The 21,271-nt window shown below is 39.2% G+C and overlaps 1 protein-coding gene across 2 annotated transcripts in view; it reads right to left on the reverse strand.

Annotated features, from left to right (window-relative positions):
- The window catches only part of DNAH11 (dynein axonemal heavy chain 11), a gene marked incomplete at its 3' end in the record, with an annotated part of 310,916 nt that overhangs the window by 234,854 nt on the left and 54,791 nt on the right, over window positions 1–21,271 (reverse strand). For both annotated transcript variants that reach the window (XM_082632325.1, XM_082632326.1), the window contains exons 15-23: window positions 17,465–17,797; window positions 16,373–16,627; window positions 16,120–16,289; window positions 15,673–15,895; window positions 11,022–11,138; window positions 10,811–10,897; window positions 5,379–5,537; window positions 4,387–4,470; window positions 2,690–2,848 (exon numbers count right to left, since the gene is read on the reverse strand). In XM_082632325.1, coding sequence (XP_082488451.1) covers window positions 2,690–2,848; window positions 4,387–4,470; window positions 5,379–5,537; window positions 10,811–10,897; window positions 11,022–11,138; window positions 15,673–15,895; window positions 16,120–16,289; window positions 16,373–16,627; window positions 17,465–17,797 — 1,587 coding nt within the window. The remainder of the gene's footprint in view (window positions 1–2,689; window positions 2,849–4,386; window positions 4,471–5,378; window positions 5,538–10,810; window positions 10,898–11,021; window positions 11,139–15,672; window positions 15,896–16,119; window positions 16,290–16,372; window positions 16,628–17,464; window positions 17,798–21,271) is intronic.

A 21,271-nucleotide genomic window follows, 5' to 3' on the forward strand; every position in this document is an offset into this window, starting at 1 on the left:
GTTCATACTACAGTACTTTCTTTTGTTTCATAACCCTCCCTTGTCAGCTCATTTCTTACCTCCTTTGCCCACAAAACCCATTTTTAAAGAGAATCACATTGTTCATTTATTATAATTTGGTTGAAATCCCAGGAATCAGGTAATAGCTCATTTGTTTTCTCTTCCTTAGGTACTCTATTCACTGAACATAATTCCCAGTTGCTTCCGTGCTTTAACCTAGTTTCATCATTGACTTAATCTTAGTTCCTTGGCAAAAAATAATTATTCTTACTTATACTGTCATTATTCATATTTACCATGTGAAAAAGTCACTCACATTTCCTCATCATCTTATTGACTCCCCACTTTCCCCACCTCCATATTTGTTAAGAAGCTCTCAGCTCTTCCTAAGCGCCCAGACTCACCCATGTCCCTCACAAATGAACAGCTGATCCCACCACACATTTGCAAGGAAGCCATTTCCTTTCCTGCCCCTGCTACGAATATCCAGTCCCTGCTTCTCAGAAGGTGCAGTCCTCTCTGGCTCTCCTCAATCAGTAATGTTGCTCATCACCATGCGCGGCTCTGCACAGGATGACTAAACATCCCTGTTTGCCCAGGACTGGGGGGTTTCCTGGGCTAAAACCTGGGAAGTCCTGAGCAAACCAGATGAGTTGGTCACCGTATCTCTGATCACTTTTGACCTCACTCCAGAACTGATGGGAGTCAGGTCTGTCTTAGAGAAGGAATGAGCTGGGATGCATAACGAGGCCCCCGATTAGCTGCATAGTTTGTGCCGTGAATATGGACCCCCTGCCCAGGTGACAACTGGAGGTTGGATCTAGTCATTGTTCTGATGCCCCAGATCAGCCTGGAAGAAGATGCCTTTTTCTCAATTGCCAAAGAAGTGCCTTTTCCTAGCTTGCAGAAGGGCATGACACAGGCAAGACACTGTGGTAAGAAGAAAGCTCACTGGGGCTAATGTGAGCAGGGGTCGGGGAGTGGGACACACAGTATACCTTCCATGTTGGGAGACTCAATAAAGATTTTCTGAAAGAATAAATTAATCAGCTATAAAGCCTAAATATGCAATGCCTAAAAGACTCTATGGAAAGTATTATAATAAAAACTTCAGGGACCATTTATTGAGGATTTGCTATGTGCTAGGGTCTATATATAATCTCATCTCACCAAGTCTGCATGGCAGCATTATAGCATTACTTGTATTTCATAGAAGGGGCAACTGAGGTACAGAGAGCAAGTAACTGGCCCAAGATCCAACAGATACTAGGTGTTAGAGTCGGACCAATAAAGCTTAGGCCACCCCCACTTCACCAGGCTGCCCCTTTCCTCAGTTTCCCCACCCTACAAACTTTGTCTTCAAATCATGAGAGCCCTTCTTCACGATGTGTGCCTAGCAGAAAACACTCACATCAGGCTGCATTTTATGCATTTTAAACTCATGAAGGTCACCTTCCCCGAAAAATAAAGTGTAAGTTTGGTATATTTGCTCCTAAATAGATGTAGAAAGGCAAGAAAATATAACCTCAAATGGTACAGACACATGAGAAATAATTCTATATTTTGCAATAAAATAAAAAACCATCTGGGACTTCTCTGGTGGTCCAATGGTTAAGACTACACCTTCCAATGCAGGGGTGCAGGTTCGATGCCTGGTCGGGGAGCTAAGATCCCACATGCCTTGCAGCCAAAAAATCAAAACATAAAACAGAAGCAATACTGTAACAAATTCAATAAAGACTTTAAAAATGGTCTACATCAAAAAAAAAATCTTAAAAAAATGTATCTCTAAAAAAAATTAGAAAAAAAAAACATCAAAAGACCATCAAAAAAAGGATGCCATTATTAAATAAATTGTGGGGAGAAAAGATCACTATTTCTGAATTCTCTCTCCCTCTAAATTCACTTCTAATACTCTCTGATCCTCTCCACAAAATATAAGATTCTTTGCAGCCATGTCATGCTCTATAAAATGTCTTCACATTATCTTACTTGATCCTTACAAGATTCCTCTGATTATGAGAGTAGATAGCATCCCTCTCACTTTATTAATAAAAAAACTCAAAACAGAATTGTTAAGTGTCTTATTTCAGGGCATATAGGCCAGTAAGAGATAAAAGGTTGGTGGGGGCAGGGGGTATCTTAGTCACTTCTGTCTGCTCTAACAGAACACCATAGACTGGGAGGCTTAAACAACAAACATTTATTTCTCACAGTTCTAGAGGCTGGAAGTCCAAGATCAGGGTGCCAGCCTGGTTGGGTTGTCGGTAAAGGCTCTGTTCTTGGTTAACAGATGTCTCTCTTCTTGTTTTATTTTCATATGGTAGACAGTAGAAAGCTCTGGGGTCTTCATCCCCTTACAAGGGCACTGACCCCATACATGAGAATTCTACCCTCATGACCAAACTATCTCCCAAAGGTCCCATCTCCAAACACCATCACATTAGGAACTCAGGCTTCAACATATGAATTGGGAGCATTGGAGGGGGTAACATATTTAGTCCATAGCAGGGGCTAAAACTAGAATATCTGCAGGACTAGCCCTTGGTCACATCTCAAAGAGCTTGACCTCTTGCATCTGACCAGAAACCTTTTCCCAAATCCCACTTCATCCCAGGTGAATGATGTAAACCAAGGAATCACACTTCAGTCACAAAAATATTCAATTAGTGAGACTCAGGAAACTGACCCCAGTGGCCTTCATCAGCTGGTGCCAATGCCTGTCTCTGAGGGCAGGGCTCTGTAACTCCGCAACGGCCCTCAGGGAGGTCATCGTGTCCTTCACTGTGCCTTCCAGGCCTGAATAAGCGTCCCACACGTGGACTTCCTTATCGAGAGACCAAATTTCCTAAAGAAAAGAGATAAAAAACTAGGTCCCCCAAAATAATAATATGTTTTATCATTTTCCTCCTTTGAAAGAATAAATTTACATTTCCCTGGATAGGAAGAAAGTAAAAACATTTAAGTCCCCAGGTTAAAAACTAAAACTAGAGAAACAGAAAAGGATCCAGTCACTCATATATTACGAGTCCACTGTGTACAAGCCACTTGGATACATTGGTTTCTTATTCACAGGCTCTAACTTGATGTCCCATGAGGAAACCCAAGGGTCATTAAATGTAGAGAATTAATAGTTTACGGGACATGTGCAGTGAAGAGTGCTTCCTCTAGAAACATAAATAAGCAGGAAACTGAGATTGTTACCTGGATTACTAACACCTCCCTGCGGAAGACCTGGCTTGTTTAAATGGTAGCCCTGAAATGCTGGTTACCTGTGAGTGTTTGTTCCTTGGAACTAAATAGTCATGATTTTAAGACGTGTAAAACAGGGCCCTTGACTTGGCTGTCTTCTTGGCTCACGGAACAACATTAACAATTGTGAATGAGAAAACCCCTAATAAAACAAAAGTCCCAGCACAGCACAAAAGGACAGTGCTACTTCTTTAAAAAAAAAAAAAAAGAAAGAAAAAAGAAAGAAAAAGGAAAAATATCTTCAGCTGAGAGTGGGGGCCAAACTGTCACTCTGAAGTGAGACAGTCCACTGGGCAAGGAGACGGGCAGGGAGTGAGCACAGAAAAGAGGCACAGTGACCCTAGAGCATGCAAAAGAATGATGGGCTGTTCTAGTTAGGGTTCTTGGGGCCAGGATAAAAAGGGCAGAAAAAAATGGGAAGAGTTGGCTGGAGTGGAGCACAGGACTGAGTCGGGATGAGGATGTTCTGGAGCAAGAAGAAAGCAAAAAAAAGGCCTGGCTACTTCTGACCTGCTTTTCATGGCTACGCATTTGGCTTTATCCAAACATGCATTTGGCTTTATCCAAAGAGGCTTTACTCTCTTCAGAGGGCATAGGGCCGTGGGGACTAACTATCAAAGCACGAAATTCAAAAAAAGCTCAGTTCTGTTACATTGAGCCCCCTTGCGATGTTGGAGTGGGCAGTAATAAGAAAAAAGATCACAGTATTCCATACACATCCACAAGTTACCCCAACTAGTTGCCCCAAAGTCCACAACGGAAAGGTACCTTTGAAGATACAGTATGCTTACAGCTGCTAGAGAAAGAATTCGATAGCTTTCGTAAGCCTAACCCCTCAGCCCTGCGCTTCACCTCCCGCCCTCCATTCTAGACAGCCATAGGGAGCGCCTGATGATAGCCACTGCTCATCAATTCATTAGCTCTAATATGCTTTTATCCACTCATTCACAGAAAGGTAGGCTTGATTACAAGTGCAACTGGCTGAGAGTGAAAAAAAAAAATCCTGTCTCAAATCATCCTGTTTGAAGTAAATAAGGACATGCGGTCCAGCACAGCAGACATTAGGCTAGGGAAGGTGGAAGAAGGTGGTGCTGAGGAAGATAAATCGTCGTCACAGACAGTTATGGAACTTGCCTTGGCAAACCTTCTGAGTTCCACATCCATCTGTTCCACATTAATCTGTCTCCACTGGGTTTTAGTCCAATTATCAATGCTTCTCTGAAAACGCACAAGCAGATAAAAGTGTCAACAACATTTGGTGAAAGCAAGTCTCCGCAGCAAAATATCTAAACTGATGATACACAGCGGCTCCATCATCCAGGGGAAAGTCAATTATTTAAGTATTAACTGCACCTGTCAAAACTTTCCCACCACAAAAAAAGTTGTCAGAACATGTCAAACCTAAGGCTAAAACATTGTGATATGTTCATTTCTAGAAGCAATGACAAATTCCATACACATACCATCATTATCATTTAATCCTGAATACTCTGAATGAATTGATAAATAATGTTACCATTAAATACCATATTTTTATAATTCTACACATAAGATAAGCTTTCATAAGAAAATCTTCATCCGTTATAGACAAAACTCTCATGAGCTTCTTGACCGTATTCTATGCATTGTTAATATCTTCACTGGCTTTCAACTAACTTCAAAGAAAATAATGTATAACACATATTGCAATATGCCTAGTTCCTAGAACTTATTTTTACACTTAAGTTTGCAACTTAATTAATACAGACAAAGTAACTTTATTTTTAGTTAGGCCTGTTTATATATGCACATGTACGGAAGTATAACCATGGGTGTACACATCAGTTTGTATGCACAAGTGACCATATGTGTGTGGTATATATTAAGTTTTGTTTATATCCTACATAACTCTCAAGAAGGATTTGAAGCGGTCAACTCATAATACCAAGTTTCATTCAGAATGGCAAACAAAAAGCACTGATAATTCAGAGATATCTGAACTCTAATTCTGGGGAAAAAGTCTAATACCCACATATTTTAAGACATTATAAAACCCAAACAGAATGACAGAGACACTAAAAATTGCATACTTATACAAAAGAAATACTAAAAGAAAAAAAGCATGCTTTCAAAAAGCAGTGTCTTACCTTAACATAAATAATGACATCCCAGAGCCCCTTGAGCAATGTTATCTCTCTGCGACACTGCTTCATTTGTTTGTACTCTGGAAGAGCCACTTCAAAAAGATGAGTAGATTCTTGCATCTGCAACATTTCTTCTTCTAATGCCTCAAGCTCTTGATTTGCCTAAGGAGAAAACGCATACACACGCACACAAACACAGTTAATATCCAACGAACTGCCAGAGAAGAAGAGCCACAGCGGTGTGTAGCTCTGGTTATGTCAACATTTAACAACTTCGATTTTTAAAAGAAAATAGAAAGAAATCTGAAGTATAATTATTGGTAAAATGGGGGCTTTAGAGGAGCAAACTCACAACTACTCAAAAAAGTTAGAGTAGACTATCAGTAAATACAGTAATGTTATCAATACCCTCCCTATTCATTATTTCAGCAAAATCTGCTCTGGTATCAAATTGCTATGAATACAAATTTTCCTCTTGATTTTCATCATACAGCTGGGGACGACTTTGCTGGGGAGCAAAAGACAAGGTGCTAGAAACTTCCACTTAAGAATAAATCACTTCTTTAAAAAAAAGAACTTTCAGATTTAAAAAATACCCTAGAGATTATCAATACACAGAACATAGTACAGTATGAGAAATTTCACCATATGATTATATCTACCAAGGCTCCCTCCCCTAACCATCCCATCGATGTACAACAGTTTATGTTTTATACCAAATATAAGCTGACTCATCTTTTTCTTTGATAAACCAGCTCTTATTTTTAGTTTTTATTAACATAGTAGTATATTAATATGATCAGGTACAAGGAGTACAGAAGAGCTTGCAATGCAGGAAAAGCTGGAAACACCGGCACTCTCTCCAGTTCCTCTGGGAGCGGTTTCTCGAACTCTCAGCTCTGTGCACAAGTTGCTGCTTCTTGATTTAATAAGTTTAGACATTACAAACTTAACTGGCTTTGCAAACAAAGGATTTAACTTGTTTTTCCACTTTACATTTTCTCCCAGCGTCCTCTCAATACCCCAAATTTCTATTACTTTAGTTTTTTTGAGTTTCTTTTTAACTTTAAATACCCACGGTTAATCATTTATCCACTTTCAACTCTCTTAATTTCCTACTATGTAAATTAGGATATTAGCACTCTAACATTCTTTCATGATACAAGTTATGTTTCATTTTACATGTTATACTTTTATAAACATTAACTGCAATTCTCTTAGTTTTACTAACGTTATTAGAAAAATTCCATACACATAAAAGGGTGTGGCTGTGAGCATACACACCATCCAGCTTTGTAAATACTATGTTACTAATAACTTTTAATGACCTTCTTAATTTTATCCCTCTCCTTCCCACTACAAATATAATCACTAAATTTTTATTTACTATTACTGATTTTATAATATTTTCACTACATGTTTGTACTACTAAATGCTAAACTGTTAAAGTTTATGTCTTAAAATTTATATGAATAGTTTTATACTATATATTAAGACATTTCAATATTTATTTTTGAGGAGCATCTACATATTCATGAAGAGTATGTATGAAGTTCATTCATTTCTACTACTTTATAGTACTACCTAGTATGAATAAACTACAATTAATTTATTCTACTGCTGATGGTTATGTAGGATTTTCCTGTATTTCACCATTAGCACTAATGCTACTAGGATTTTTATGCTCCCTGGTATATAGAGTTTCGTTATCCTTTAATGGGTTAAAAATGTCTTCCAAGAGTTTCTATCATGAATGAATGTTGAATGATACCTAAAGATCTTTTGGCATTTCTTAAGATGGTTATATGACTTTTCTCTTAATCTGTTAATATGATGAATTATATTCATTTTCTAATGTTAAACATTTCCCTGGAATGAACCCAACCTATTTATAAATTGGATTATTTGATTACTTTTTGCTTAGTTAGTTTCCATCTATGTGTACCAAAAAGAGTGGCTTATCAGGACTTCCCTGGTGGTGCAGTGGTTGGGAGTCCACCTGCCGATGCAGGGGACACGGGTTTGTGCCCCGGTCTGGGAAGATCCCACATGCTGCGGAGCGGCTGGGCCCATGAGCCATGGCCGCTGAGCCTGCGTGTCCGGAGCCTGTGCTCCGTTCACCTATGTGCTGCCTTCTAAGTGAGTTCTTCCAATGTCATTTGCATTTCACTAATCCTCTTTTCAATTAGTTCTCTAACCCCTGCTGAGTTGTATCTTTTATTTTTCATTTCCATGAGTTTCTGGCCCTTTTTCAAACTCAGTTGATCATTTTTGATAGTCTCAAAACTGAGAACTTGCTCATTTTTTTCAATGTTATCTTTTATTTCCTGAATACATGTCTTCTTCTTTTTTTTTCTTTTTTTGGCTGTGCCACATGCAGGATCTTAGTTCCCTGACCAGGGATCAAACCCATGCCCTGTGCAGTGGAAGCACGGCATCCTAACCACTGGACCACCAGGGAAGTCCCAATAAATGTCTTCTAATATCTGACTTTTCATATGGGTCTGTATCTGTGATTTGCTCTTTCTGTTGGCCCTTATGCATGATGGTGTGTTTGTTTTATTGTAAACTCAAATTTAACTGAATTTAATCTGTTGGACCCCTGAGGAGATTAGAATAAGAGCACTTTATTCTCTTCTACCCAGAGAAGATTTGGATTTGCTTCTACTAGGTGCTAAGAAGAGCTGCTTGTAACCGTATCAGTTTCCTGGGCTGGAAATTCCTTAACCATAGGGGTAGTATAAAATTACACCATAACCCTTGGGAGAACAGACCTATGTTTACCAATTCCCAGAGGATCCTTTTCTATTTTTTTTCGCCCTATTCAGAGCAAGGTCTGATGGGTCATCTCATAGGCTCCCTGTGCAGGCTGCAGATTTTTCCCAGCCCACCCATTCACTAAGGGTGTAACCTCTTAAAAGCATCTCCTAGTTTGCCCTGAAAGGGTTAATCACAAAGTTCTAGAGTTCTGGTACTTTGATTTGCCCCTACAGCAGCACAGGCTTTTATGTTTCCCGCTGCTTTCCATCCTGGTTTCAGCTACTCTATTTCCCTGCCTCTTGCTTTCTTGGGAGATCAGCAATAGATTAAAAGTTACATATTTGTGAACATGTTTCAGCATCTGTTTTACAAGATGGATTTTCAAAATGTCTAGTCAACCATCCTCCCCAGAGCCAACAGCCCTTTTATTTATTTTAAATTATTTTTCCTATTAGTTATACTAATTCAATTATTCCTAGAAATATAGATCCGGTTATTTTAATTCAACTGTTCACTGTATCTTTGGCTATGAAGAAACAATAGCACATAATATAAATTTACCAAGGTATCAGTTACAAAAGGAGAGATTTACTACACCATTCCCCTGTTCCTGGAGGGTCAATGGTTTCCATCTTTTGGAGTGAGGTGCCTTGAGTACTAGGACCGACCATACCAGCCCAGAACAAACATATACATGACTTTGGTTGAATCTAGTTAGATAAACACTAGATATGCTTGCTGAACAAACACACAAGAAAATGACTTCAAGATAAAGGTAACCGAGTCCTACTATATTCAAAACATGCTCAACACATTTTGTAGGTATGATAAATATCTGCCTTTTAAATATGTAACTATATGGTTTTATAGTATAGCATGCAAACGGTAGGAGTCAATAAATGATAACTGCAGTAAATGTTTACACACAGCACATTGGTTAGTCAAGTAAAAATGTCTCCATATCCACAATCTGTTCAGACCACCTGCAGTTTAGATATAATCTTTTTAAAAAAACCAACTCTATTCGCATACTCTAACCAACTCCCTTTTCAGTGAATATATTAACCACTTTTATTTAGCCAAGTGAAAGAGAAGACCTCATGCTATTGAATGGTGTTTTCTGAATGGCTGAAAGCAGTTAAAACTAAATTCAATCCAAAATTTGGAAAGAGAAGTAAAAACTGTCAGTTCCAAGTTTTACAGCAGTCTAAGGAGGAAAGGCTTTCTCCAGCATGAAGTCAAATCAGGATGGCAGCCTAGATGAACTCAGAAAAATTCCCAGCCCCCAATGCAAACTTCAAAGTCACTTTCTCATTTTGGCTGCTAGGTTAAGAATTCTTAGAGAAACAAAGATATTATTTTTCTAATAAAAGTTTAAAACATTTTTTCAATCCTCATGAATTATTCACCATTTTCGGATTATTTGCCTATTACAGTCATTCTTATAGTCAATTATAATAAAGTAGTCCATTAAAACCTAGGATTAAATGACTCAATAATATTCGTATCCAGAATTAAGAATAAGTTATGGGCATTCATTTGAAACTCCCTGAAACACTAGCCACCTCCAGAAAACCATATAACATATACTTGGGGAGTGGGCATGGGGGCAGATACAATGTGTAGTCGGGGGTCGGGGAGAGAACATGGAATCAGGCCTAAGGAGAAAGTATAGGATGAGGCAGTAAACATAAATCAGAGAAAAAAAAAAAGAAAAAGTTACGGGCTTTCCTTACTATGATTAAGAGTTACTAACAAAGTATCACATGGGAAATAGTATGATGGTTAATATTCCTCAATAAAAAAAAAGTAGACAGCTAGAATTTTAATACTGATTCTGTCACTAACTTATCTCCAACAAGTTACTCAATTATACATGATTGTTTCTTTATCTAAAAAAAGGCGAATAGAAGCTGTATCAGAGAGATATTGCAAGAACTGAAAGAAATAATGTGAATAATATGTTTAATAAAGTTCTTGACGTATAAAGTGTTTATATGTCAAGAGAAAAACAAATATCGTATATCAACGCATATATGTGGGAATCTAGAAAAATGGTACAGATGAACCTATTTGTAGGGTAGGAATAGAGACGTTGATGTAGAGAATGGACATGTGGACACGGCGGGGAAGGGGAGGGTGGAATGAATTGGGAGATTAGCTTTGACATAAATACACTACCATGTGTAAAATAGATAGCTAATGGGAACCTGCTGTACAGCACAGGGAGCTCAGCTCAGTGCTCTGTGATGACCTAGATCGGTGGGACGGGGGAAGGGTGGGAGGGAGGTCCAAGAGGGAGGGGATATATGTTATACATATAGCTGATTCACTTCATTGTTCAGCAGAAACTAACACAACACTGTAAACCAATTTTACTCCAATTAAAAAGAAAAAGTAAAATAAAATAAAGAATAATAGTATTTGTTAGTTTCACTAGTATGAGTACTTTGATGATGACATGATTTAAATCACAATATAATTTCTGGAGAGACATGATTTAAATCACAATATACTTTACTTGGGGAAAATTGTTTGTAACTGGGTTTTAAATAGTTAATTCTCAACCCATAACTAATTGCAAAACTAAGGCAAAATATAGCAGTAACTCAGTGTCCAAATTTATTTTTTAAAATAGCTATTATAACACACAAGATAACTGAGATCAGCATTACCTTATCAAGTACTCCATATGGATTTTCTGCATTAAAACGAAGAGGAGCAGAGAGTCTGAATCGCTCTCTGAACTCTGCCTGCTTCTCCTGATCAAGGAAGAAAAAAAACTGAAAGTGAATCTCAAATAGCTTCAATTAGCCTTATAAAACCTTTCTTTAAAAAAAAAAAAAAAAAAAAACAGAAAACCACAAAGCTTGTTAGCTAGCTTACATCAAACAAAATACATTTTTTCCTTATAAGAGTGACTTCTGCATTTTGAAGAGGTGAGACTTCATGTCTGACAGTTGCTGCAATCTTTTTGGTAGTTTTCCATCTTTCAGGTAATTCCTACAAAAACAAAGGTGCAAATGGGAAGTTACTTCAATACCTAAAACAAATCTACTCCACAGGATTAAATTTTTCTAATCTCTTTCCACTAACTCATGACATCCTTTCATTCTTGTCTAAGAGAAAGAGTTTATACCCAAAAAGATTAAAGGGACTAAAAGGCCTAGAGCCAGGATGAATCCCAGTGGAACCTTTGGAGTCACATCTTCCAAGCGTAAACCAGAGCTGTCCTCTGGTATAAGATTTACCTCAGCATAAATGAAAACCTTTTCAAAATAAACAGAAATTTCCAAATTGTTTTACTATTGAGGGAATAACAATAAAGTGCTCTGAAAATGACTTTGCTGATCTAACAACTAGAAGTGGAGCCACGTTTAGCAATTTAGCAAGTGAAAAAAGATGCTGTCAATCTGGTGGGCAGAGATGAAAATGTGAATCAGTCTTATCCTTCGTTTCCTCTGGCTCCCAAAGCTCTGTTTTTACTTGGTCTGGATGGAGAGTTTGAACATTTGGGTTAATTTTAAATGACTAGGATTTTTGAAATAAGATGAGGCAAAGGGAAGGGAAGGTTAATTCCTACTTGATGGAGGACAAAAGCAGCCATGAATTGTTCAGGTAGCAACTCAACTCTGCCGTCCCTGACTACAATGCAACTAGGACAACAGCAACTTACTTTCTTTGAAGAGCTCTTGTGTTTAATTGCCGTTGAAAAGCATTCCTTGTGTCCAGACTAAGAAAGCATTGTTTCTCTGTGCCATCTCCCAGGACACGGAAATTGTTTTGTCACACAAAACCACCCATGGTGATGGGACTCTACTTGTGTCGCTGAAGCACAAAAATCGGTTCTGAAGACTATTTTGTAACCCTGATAAATATCTGATGAATGATTTGGTAACTGCCAATTATGAAGAGTGCACTGTGCTAAGTATAAATTGTATCTGAGTGGTGGAGGAGGGCTACAAAGATAAAACACATTCTTGAGATTTAAACTGTTGTATCATCTGTCAGAGTAAATGAGAGGTACACAAAATAACTATTCTACATGACAGAATGTGTTAACTTCGATCAGGAGGTCTATATGTTATGGAATTAAAATGCTTCAGAGGCAACATGATGTCACGACGGCAATACCCGACCAGGCCAGGAACTAAAAGACTTGAGCTCTAAAGCTCCTTGTTTTTCATCTTGCTCTTCCATCCTTCTTCTCATCAAAACTCTATATCCTCATCTGCCCAGAGTGTCACTTTGCATTTCCAATTGACCCCATGGAACCTAAATGTCACAGGAAGTCCCTTCAGGGCCATGGGAGAGAAGACGTGAAGAGGTCACATCAGTGGGTTCAGGCTCCTTAACCTTAACCTTCTTCAATGACACTAGACCTGCTGTTACCTGCTTTATATTTGGGGATTCCAAAGAAGCTTCCACTGGATAAAAATAAACTTTCATTGAAAACCAAAAGATCAGATGACCTCCAAAACTGAACTGATACTGATCCACTCAAGGAACTAACACTGCATCAGGGGCACAAAACAATGACTGGATTTCCACAGGCAGAGATGAGGGTGAGACCCCTCAACATCCCATGAGGTAAGATTTCCAATGCAGGATGGGGTGAGAGTGTGGCTCTACAGAAACTGGACAGGATTCTGAGGCTAGAGGCAGTCAATGAAGGTTTCTTAACAGGGAAGGGACTTGATAAAATCTATAGATTAGAAGTGTAATCTAGCTTCAGAGCACACTATAGATAGGGTGTGAGGACACAGCCATGCCTAGGGGCTTTTTTAGCATCAAACCAAGCACAGGCAAGTTTTGGGAAATGTTATGACTGCTAATGATTATGAAGGAGAAACAGCAACTCTCACAAATTGCTTAAATTAAAACAAAATTGGGACACTTATCCTCCACGAGCAACCTCAACTGCCCGTAAATCTTATTTTTCCTCCTGACCAGCCTGAATTACCGACATCGCGACACACACAGAGCTAAGAGTGTGGCTCACTTCTGAAATATTGAAAAGCCTAATATTTTCAATACTGCAAAAACCTTAGTGAGCCAAAGGCAGAATAGCACATTTGCTTTTAATCATCTTGGAAACATAAAGAGTCCATTAGAAAGCATATAAACTAAGAAACACATAAAAGATTTTTAAATCTTCCACCTGACCACAGCACTGAAATTGAATACATACACCTCCATTTTCATAAACAACTAAGAAAACAGTCAGAACTAAGTGACCTGATCAAACATGTCTGCGTCGTTACTCTCCTAATTAGCTTACTGTTGAACAATGTATATAAGGTGTCATATGTATCAGGAAATTTTGTTAAAGACCTAAAAATGGACAACAGAAATGACTGGAATCTAGCTTTAGTGAAGTGTGAGCCAAACTTTTATAATACAAATTCTGGAGGCCATGGCCAAAATCCCCCATCAATTACTTGTGTTATGACTGGTTTCTCTATATGACATAAAATTTTAAGGTTCAAGGTCTGACTCAAAGAATATCCCAATCTTCCTAAAAACAGACATTTATAGTGTGTTCTACTGTTAACTATTTCACCTCTCACTCTTGTTATGTATCTATCTACCCACATCATCTCTCACTCCATGTCTAACTGGATTTTCAGTTCTAAAGACAATTTTATACTTACGCAGAATCTAAGAATTCATATATAGTAATTCTTTGTAGTCAAGAGAGCACCTATAAATACATTGTTGCACTTCATCCTCACAAAAAAAAAAATGAGGAATACAAAATGGATCAGCTGCTGTGAAAAACATTTTGGTGGTTCCTCAAAAAGTTAAACTTGGAATTACCATAAGACCTGGCAATTCCACTCCTAGGTGTTTCCAAAAAGATGTGAAAACAGGTACTCAAACAAATACTTGTGCACCGATGTCCACAGCAGCATTATTCACAATAGCCAGAAGATGAAAAGAGCCCCAATATTCCTCAATGGGTGAAAGGCTAAACAAACTATATATGTGTGTATGTGTGTATATACACACATACACACACAAACACACACACACACAATGGAACATTATTCAGCCATAAAAAGGAATGAAGTAGTGATATACGCTACAACGTTCATGAACCTCAAAATTGTCATGCCAGGTGAGAGAAGCCAGATACAAAAGGTCACATATTGTATAATTCCACTTATATGAAGTATCTACAGTAAGTAAACCCGTAAAGACAGGAAAGGATGAGCAGTAGCCCCAGACTGGTGGCAGGTAGTAGGGGAGGAGTGGGGAATGACAACTAATGGGTATGGAGTTTCTTTGGGGGTGAGGAAAATGTTCTGAAACTAGAGACAGGCGGTGATTACATAACCTCCTGAATGTACTAAATGCCACACACTTTGAAATGGTTACTTTTATGTTATGTGAACTGTGAATTTCATCTCAATTTTTTTAAAAATGGGGAACTGGAGACAGTATAGACAAATTTAAAAAGTGAGGGATCTTGGGCTTCCCTGGTGGTGCAGTGGTTGAGAGTCCGCCTGCCAATGCAGGGGACACGGGTTCATGCCCCAGTCCGGGAAGATCGCACATGCCGCGGAGCGGCTGGGCCCGTGAGCCATGGCTGCTGAGCCTGCGCGTCCGGAGCCTGTGCTCCGCAACAGGAGAGGCCACAACAGTGAGAGGCCCGCATACCGCAAAAATAAATAAATAAATAAATAATGAGGGATCTTGAGGGATATTTTACCAAAGAGGAAGCATGCTCTGAGGCAAGCAGATGAGACAGACTAGCAGAAAACAAATCTAAGTTTGAGTTCCATGCTCTAATCACTGAACTAGATAGAATTCAATAAAAGCTCTTTAATGTGTCCACCGATCACATTGCAAGGTTAAACCTAAGCTCACCCTGGAAGCTGGTGGATGACATAAACATATAAACTATCTATAGAACCTCAATATGGGCATGGGAATAGAGCCTCAATTGTGAGATTTTTATTCATGATTTCAGTTATAACTACAAAGACTTTGTACATCGTTTGGCACACAGCAGCCACCAAGTCATTCCAGAACACGGAAAGAGGAGGATGACACAGAAATCCTGTTTAGGAAAGTGGTTTCTCCAGCCAAATTGGGCTTTACTTATTCTTTCTTAACATGTCCATGATATGTTTCCAAAGACTAGGACACTTCTCAACTGACAGGCAATTTAAATGAAAGAGAGCTGGAATTTATTTCACATGTGAAAGTGATGATATAAGTGGAACCCAAAAAAGTAACTTAGAGGTTCTCTATTACCTGAATACCTTCTAACACGAAGGCAGTGGAGTACAGCCAGGCAGAGCGAGGATGTGGACATGAAACACCCCTAGATTCATGTGGGCTGGCTTTACTACTTGTGTGACCTTGAGAAAATTACTAAGTCCCTTTAAGCTTCAGATTCCTAAGCTGTAAAATGAAAACATTAATATCTACAGCATAGGGTGTTACGAGGGTGTCATAAGAGAGTGCGTGTGAAGAACAGGAGATGCTCAGTTTATGGTAATCATGGTTATTTTAGCACCTCACTGACCTCTAGCTGAGCATAGACCTGCTCAGGCATTTTCTGGCCATACGTTTCCAAGAGTGTGATGGTTTCTTTCAGTGGTTCAAAGAGTTCATCAGTAGCTCTCTGTCGGCTTCTTACAGCCAGAAGATGCCCCATAATGTCAACTAAACCATCGTGATCGCCTTCACTTAATTCTCTCTGAAGTCCAGCATCTGTCTCCTTTATAAATTCTTGTAGCTCATTCAGACTATAAAAACATGTATACACACAAACACAAATTAAGCTCATTAAAACATTCAGAAGTATGACTTCTGACTGAATCTGATTTTCACTATTTACCTAATTAAACATTACTTGCTATCTCTCTTATAGAACTGGCAGTTTTAATGCTCTTAAAATTAATATCTCATTTTTAAGAAGCAGTCAGGTTTGAAAAGTTATAATTCCAAATACCAAAGCACCAAAGACTACCTGTCAATGACAAATCTCAAAAGATGCTCCTGAAACATCCAGCTCCATTTCCTGATAATGTTTAGCAAGCTCACTTTGAAAGGCTTCATGTCCACCTTGAGCCAACCATCAAACACTCTGAAGTCATCAAACTTGCTCATCTGAACATACAAAGCCTCATAAATGTCAATCTATAATTAGAAAAAAAAATAGTCACTGTATAACAACTCAATCAAAAGCTAGTAACTACATAAATGCAGAGGGTTTGCCTTGCCTGTTCTTTGAATTGCTCGAGTGTTGGTGGTTGTCCGGGAATGTCTTCATTTGCGTGAGGCCCTGTCTCCTCACAGGACACAGTATGGCCATACAGGAGGAAGTGCTTCATAAACTCGGTCCGGTCATCCACCCAGAGGTAAGCGTATGTGTCCAGGGTGTTTCTGAAGTCCAAGACTTCGTTGATGACGTCTGCCACTCTCTTCATGATCTCCTGCCTGATTTCCACCAGGCCCAGCATGCTGTCCATATCATTCTAAATGAGAGGAAAACTAAGTATTTATTAAAGCCAACCCTGCTCTATCCCTTATGTGCAACCTAACATCATCCAAGGCCATTCTTCAAAAGAATAGTTGGTAAAATCAAAAACTGTGTTGCTTTTCCCAACTTCTCCTTTCCTTGTGCTCCTCATTCCCCCAATTTATTTTGAATCATTAATATAAAAGCTAATTTTATAATTAATCATAATTGTAATTAATATATATGTATGTGTATGGGCATTCAAATGACTGGGTAGTTGAGTAAGCACATTTTTTTTTGAGTCCTGGTAAGTTGCAACCCTCTATATCCTTCTTTGTCTTTTCATCGGAAATATTGCTTCTTAATATTTTTCTCCTTTGCATTTATGTATCTAGGAATGAGGCATTTTCTTTCATGTGGCTTTATCCTGTTTTAAAGAGCTGTTCTCAAATTCCTGATTTTCCTAGCTGCCTCAGGATCCACTCACAGCATCTTGCTTTTAGGTTAAATACAAACAAAATTAATCATACTTGGTGTAAATACAGCAAAAAACAGTGGACATTAGAATGGAGAACACTAGAACTCAAAATCGAAGTATATTCAGATTAAAAGCTTTGGAATTAGCTTGGCATTTATTTGTAACTCTAAAGAGATGTGCGAAATTGGTTAACATGTATGTAAATATATTGAATTTTTTTAGAGTAATGTTTCCTTTTCAGTGCTGATTTCTTTGGATTCTGTTCTCTGCATTCAGTATTCAGTAATACTACCAAAAAACGTATTTATAATCTCTTAATCTATTAATATGTATATAATTCACAATAAATGTAATACCCATTTACAAAGAACATACTTGATAATTTGCTATTTCCAGATGTGCTGCTACTCGCTTCATCTGGGCAGACATTCTGAAACTACTGCACAGCATTTCTTCCACCAGATCATAGAAGCCATCCCCAGACTCTCTTTCTAAAGAAGGTTTAAACAGAATCTCTGGGGGCATTAAGATCATCTGTGCTTGAAAAAACGGTGCAGATTTCAGTTGTTTCTCTGTGTTCATCAGGAAGAAGTCTAAGTCATGCATTATCGCTTGAAAAAAGCCTTCCACCACAATGTCATCAATGAATTCTACATAAATCTTCCAGGCATCCAGAGAAGGAGGGGCTCTGAACAGCTTCCTATTTTCCTACAAACAGACAAGTATTAATAGATCAGTATAGACAATAATGAGTATAAAAACAAAAGCTGTCCATTTAAATGGCTCATTAAAGGGGCTACATTTGGGGGCACAGCATAGAAACATTCAAATGCTTGGTTGCAGAATCTTAAGCTAGAGGGCAATGATCTAAGCAGGATTTTGTAACATTTAGTTCACTTACACATTCAAAAGTCACTCTTTAAAGGTGAAATCATTAAGAAGATTGCTATCTTCAAATATTATGCACACAAGAAATACACTAGTTCCCAATGCATCCTAGATGTATGGGGCCTGGGCTCTGGTTCTGGCCCTGTCCCTGACTCTCTGTGGCCTTGGACCTTGCCTGCCCTGGCCTCACCTGTAAATGAGGTTTCCCAAAGTGGTCCTCCCAAGAACGCTATTCTGGGATATCTAAAGATCACCAAGTCAGCAAAGAGCTATGTGTTTTAGGCCATTCTTGGAGACTCACAGTGTAACCTATCATGTTAAAGTCCATTTAACTTGGTTTAACCAATTATCTCCAAACACAAAGATATTTTGTGCCAACCACCTATGAGCAGCTTGTGGAAAAACAGTAACTTGGCTTGCGAAACACTGGCCTGGTGAAGTCCAGGCCCGCTTTGTGCTTCAACAATATGAAAGTCTTTGACCTCAGCATCTCCCTAGCATGTGGGTGAAGTAATGGACGGGCCAGTGGGCATGACAGGGCCAGACATGGACATGGTTAAGGACTGCTAGAGGTTGGACACAGTGTGGCAGGCCTAGGGACAGCGATTTGAAAAGGTCAGGTAAGAAGCAAGGTTGATTCCAGAAGTACCTTCTGAGTGGCAAAGGTTACACAGTCTATACAGGCCAGAGGGCAGATGCCCAAGGCAGAAACTACTATAGTGCACAGAAAAGACGACACTAAAATGGGAGCTAATTATAAGGTAGATTATGCTCTCTGCTTTCCGTGATTATTCACCACTGTGGATATATGATCCAGGATTCAAAGGTGTGTGCTACAGGCAAGAATAAGAACTACAGAGGTGAGTCTGGACCCTGATAAAGCAGGGCAGAGATGAACAAGTTCTTTGAGGGTTTTTTGTCCTCAAACAAATCTAAGAACTGCTCTTTTCAGGGATGCTGTCTTGCCTGCCAACCACGTGGAAGCATTCACATCTGTGTAGTGTATGTGACCCACACCCCTGGAGCTGGGCAGTACACATCCCAGGCAGCTGTACGCAGCAGTCCTGGCTCCGTTGTAGGAGATAGTTTAGGGGTTGGAAGGGTGAAAAAAATCCTCAAAGACTATCTTGTTCAGGCTCTTCATCTTTAAGGTATAAAACAAAGGCCTAAAACACATCCAGCATCACATTCATAGGAAGTAAGCAGCTGAGCTAGAACTAGAAGCCAGTCCTCTTGACTCCCCAGAGTAGGGCTCTTTCCAACATATCACAGTAATATACCTGTGATTGCCTCACTGTTCAGACTTTCTCATACCAAGAGATCCAGCTTATATCACTACAGTGCCACTTTTAAGAAATTGTTGTGTGTTCAACAATTTAGGGTAAAGGGAGGAAAAGGAAAAGAAAGGAGAGTTTTGGGTCACTAAACGATCGCTCCGGTCCCTTCCAGACCCAGTCTCCCATGGTTCTGCCCTTCTCTCTTCATCTGAGACACTGACTGCAGACCATCCACAGAGATCCTACAGCCACAAAGGAGGCAGCATGAAAGGGCAGAACTTGCACACCTTCTGCTGTGTTTCTGTCTTTCCCCTAAACCACATTCCTTGCTGGAAGTCTGAGAACCAAGCTCAATTTCATGTGCTGATAAGAGGGGGAAAAGTCACTTAAACGATAACTTACAGAAACAAATAATCATTTCATCTCTATTTTGAAGTTGAGTTCCCTCAAGTTGGAAGCACTCCACAGGTCTAGGTGACTTCCAAGCTTCTTAGTTTTTGATTTAAGGGAAAAAGAGTCCATTTACTAGTAGAAAAATTCCAACTTTATTCTCCGAGAATACCACTGCAAAACCTTGTTTGTAACTATTTCTAGCTCACGTACTGGCAATATTTTCAATGCACTGTAATCAACATTCATATATCTTTCTTGCCCAAAACCCCCAGGTTAGTGTTTAGGGAGCCCACTTTCCTATTATCAAGAAAATGTATCAGAAGAAACTAATTGTAATCCATCATCTGTCCTCCATGAGGCAGATTCCAATGCATAAACACTTGTAAGGATGTCCTGAAAGCTGCAGAATAATTCACAGCCATCTCGGCAAACTAGGAACAGTCGAGGTCATGACTAAGTTAAGACATTGCTGAAAAAACAACTTTCCAGATATATAACTTCTTTACATGTCAGAACATCCCCGAGATTCCCTCAAGGCTACCCAGGCCTTAGGGAGAGCCTTCAGAGGGAGCATGGCCCCGCCCACACCTTGATTTCAGACTTCTAGCCTCAGACTGAGAGAGAATACATTTCATTGCTTTAAGGCATCCATCTGTGGTACTTTGTTATAGCAGCCCAAGGGTGCTAACACAGGCAGTAGTCATCTAAGAAGGCAAAGTCTTTGTCCTAGCAAATTGTTACCAGTAGGGAAAATTAAAACTTTCTTACATGTTTCAGACAAACTTGGAAGTCAACAGAAACTTTGAAATCCATATGAATTCTTTTCTTTCTTTTCTTGTTGTGACACATACTCAATACAGCATACCAAATGTACCACATCTTACTTTTCGGTGAGCAAGTCTGTTACTCTTCAAACCCTTTCTTCACACAATTGCAATGCCAGCCTATGCAAAAATCTGCTCTTGGGCAGGCATCTCTAACTAACGTGCCCAAAAACAAATCCTGTCTTTTCCCTGCAAAATCTGCTCTGCCATAGCCCTCCCCATATCAGTAAAGGGAAACTCTATTCTTCCAGCAGCCCAGACCAAAAACGTCAACGTCGTCTTAACTTCTCTCTCCTCTGACTGATCACAGCAAATCCTCTTGGCTCTGCCTTCAAAATACATCCAGCATACGACTGTTTTTTATCACTACCGTCTGGACCCAAGCCATCTTTACTTGGATTACAGACTCATCTCCTAACGGTCTCCTTGTCTACCATCTCCTAGCCCCCCTGTAGTTTACACTCAACAGGGAAAGCTTTTGAGCAGAGAGTCTCCAGCTGCTATTTTCCCTCAGAGTAAAACCCAAAGTTCTCAAAATGGCCCCTTGATCCAGTGTGATGTGCTCTTAAGCCCTTTCAAACTTCATCGCCCACTATTATTCCCCCTGGAAATTCTGCTTCAGGCATGTTGGCTCTCTAACTGACGCTTAGACAAGCGACCCATACTCCTACTGTAAAGCTTGTGTACTTTGATACCTGGAACATCCTTCTTCCATTTCCCACCTAGCTCATTCCCTTTCAGTTCTCTGCAGAAATGCTACCTTAGTAAAGAGGCCTTTCTAACTACCTCATACACAAGGT

Source organism: Mesoplodon mirus, assembly GCF_964341445.2.
Source record: "Mesoplodon mirus genome assembly, chromosome: 9".
NCBI classification, from domain to species: Eukaryota; Metazoa; Chordata; class Mammalia; order Artiodactyla; family Ziphiidae; genus Mesoplodon; species Mesoplodon mirus.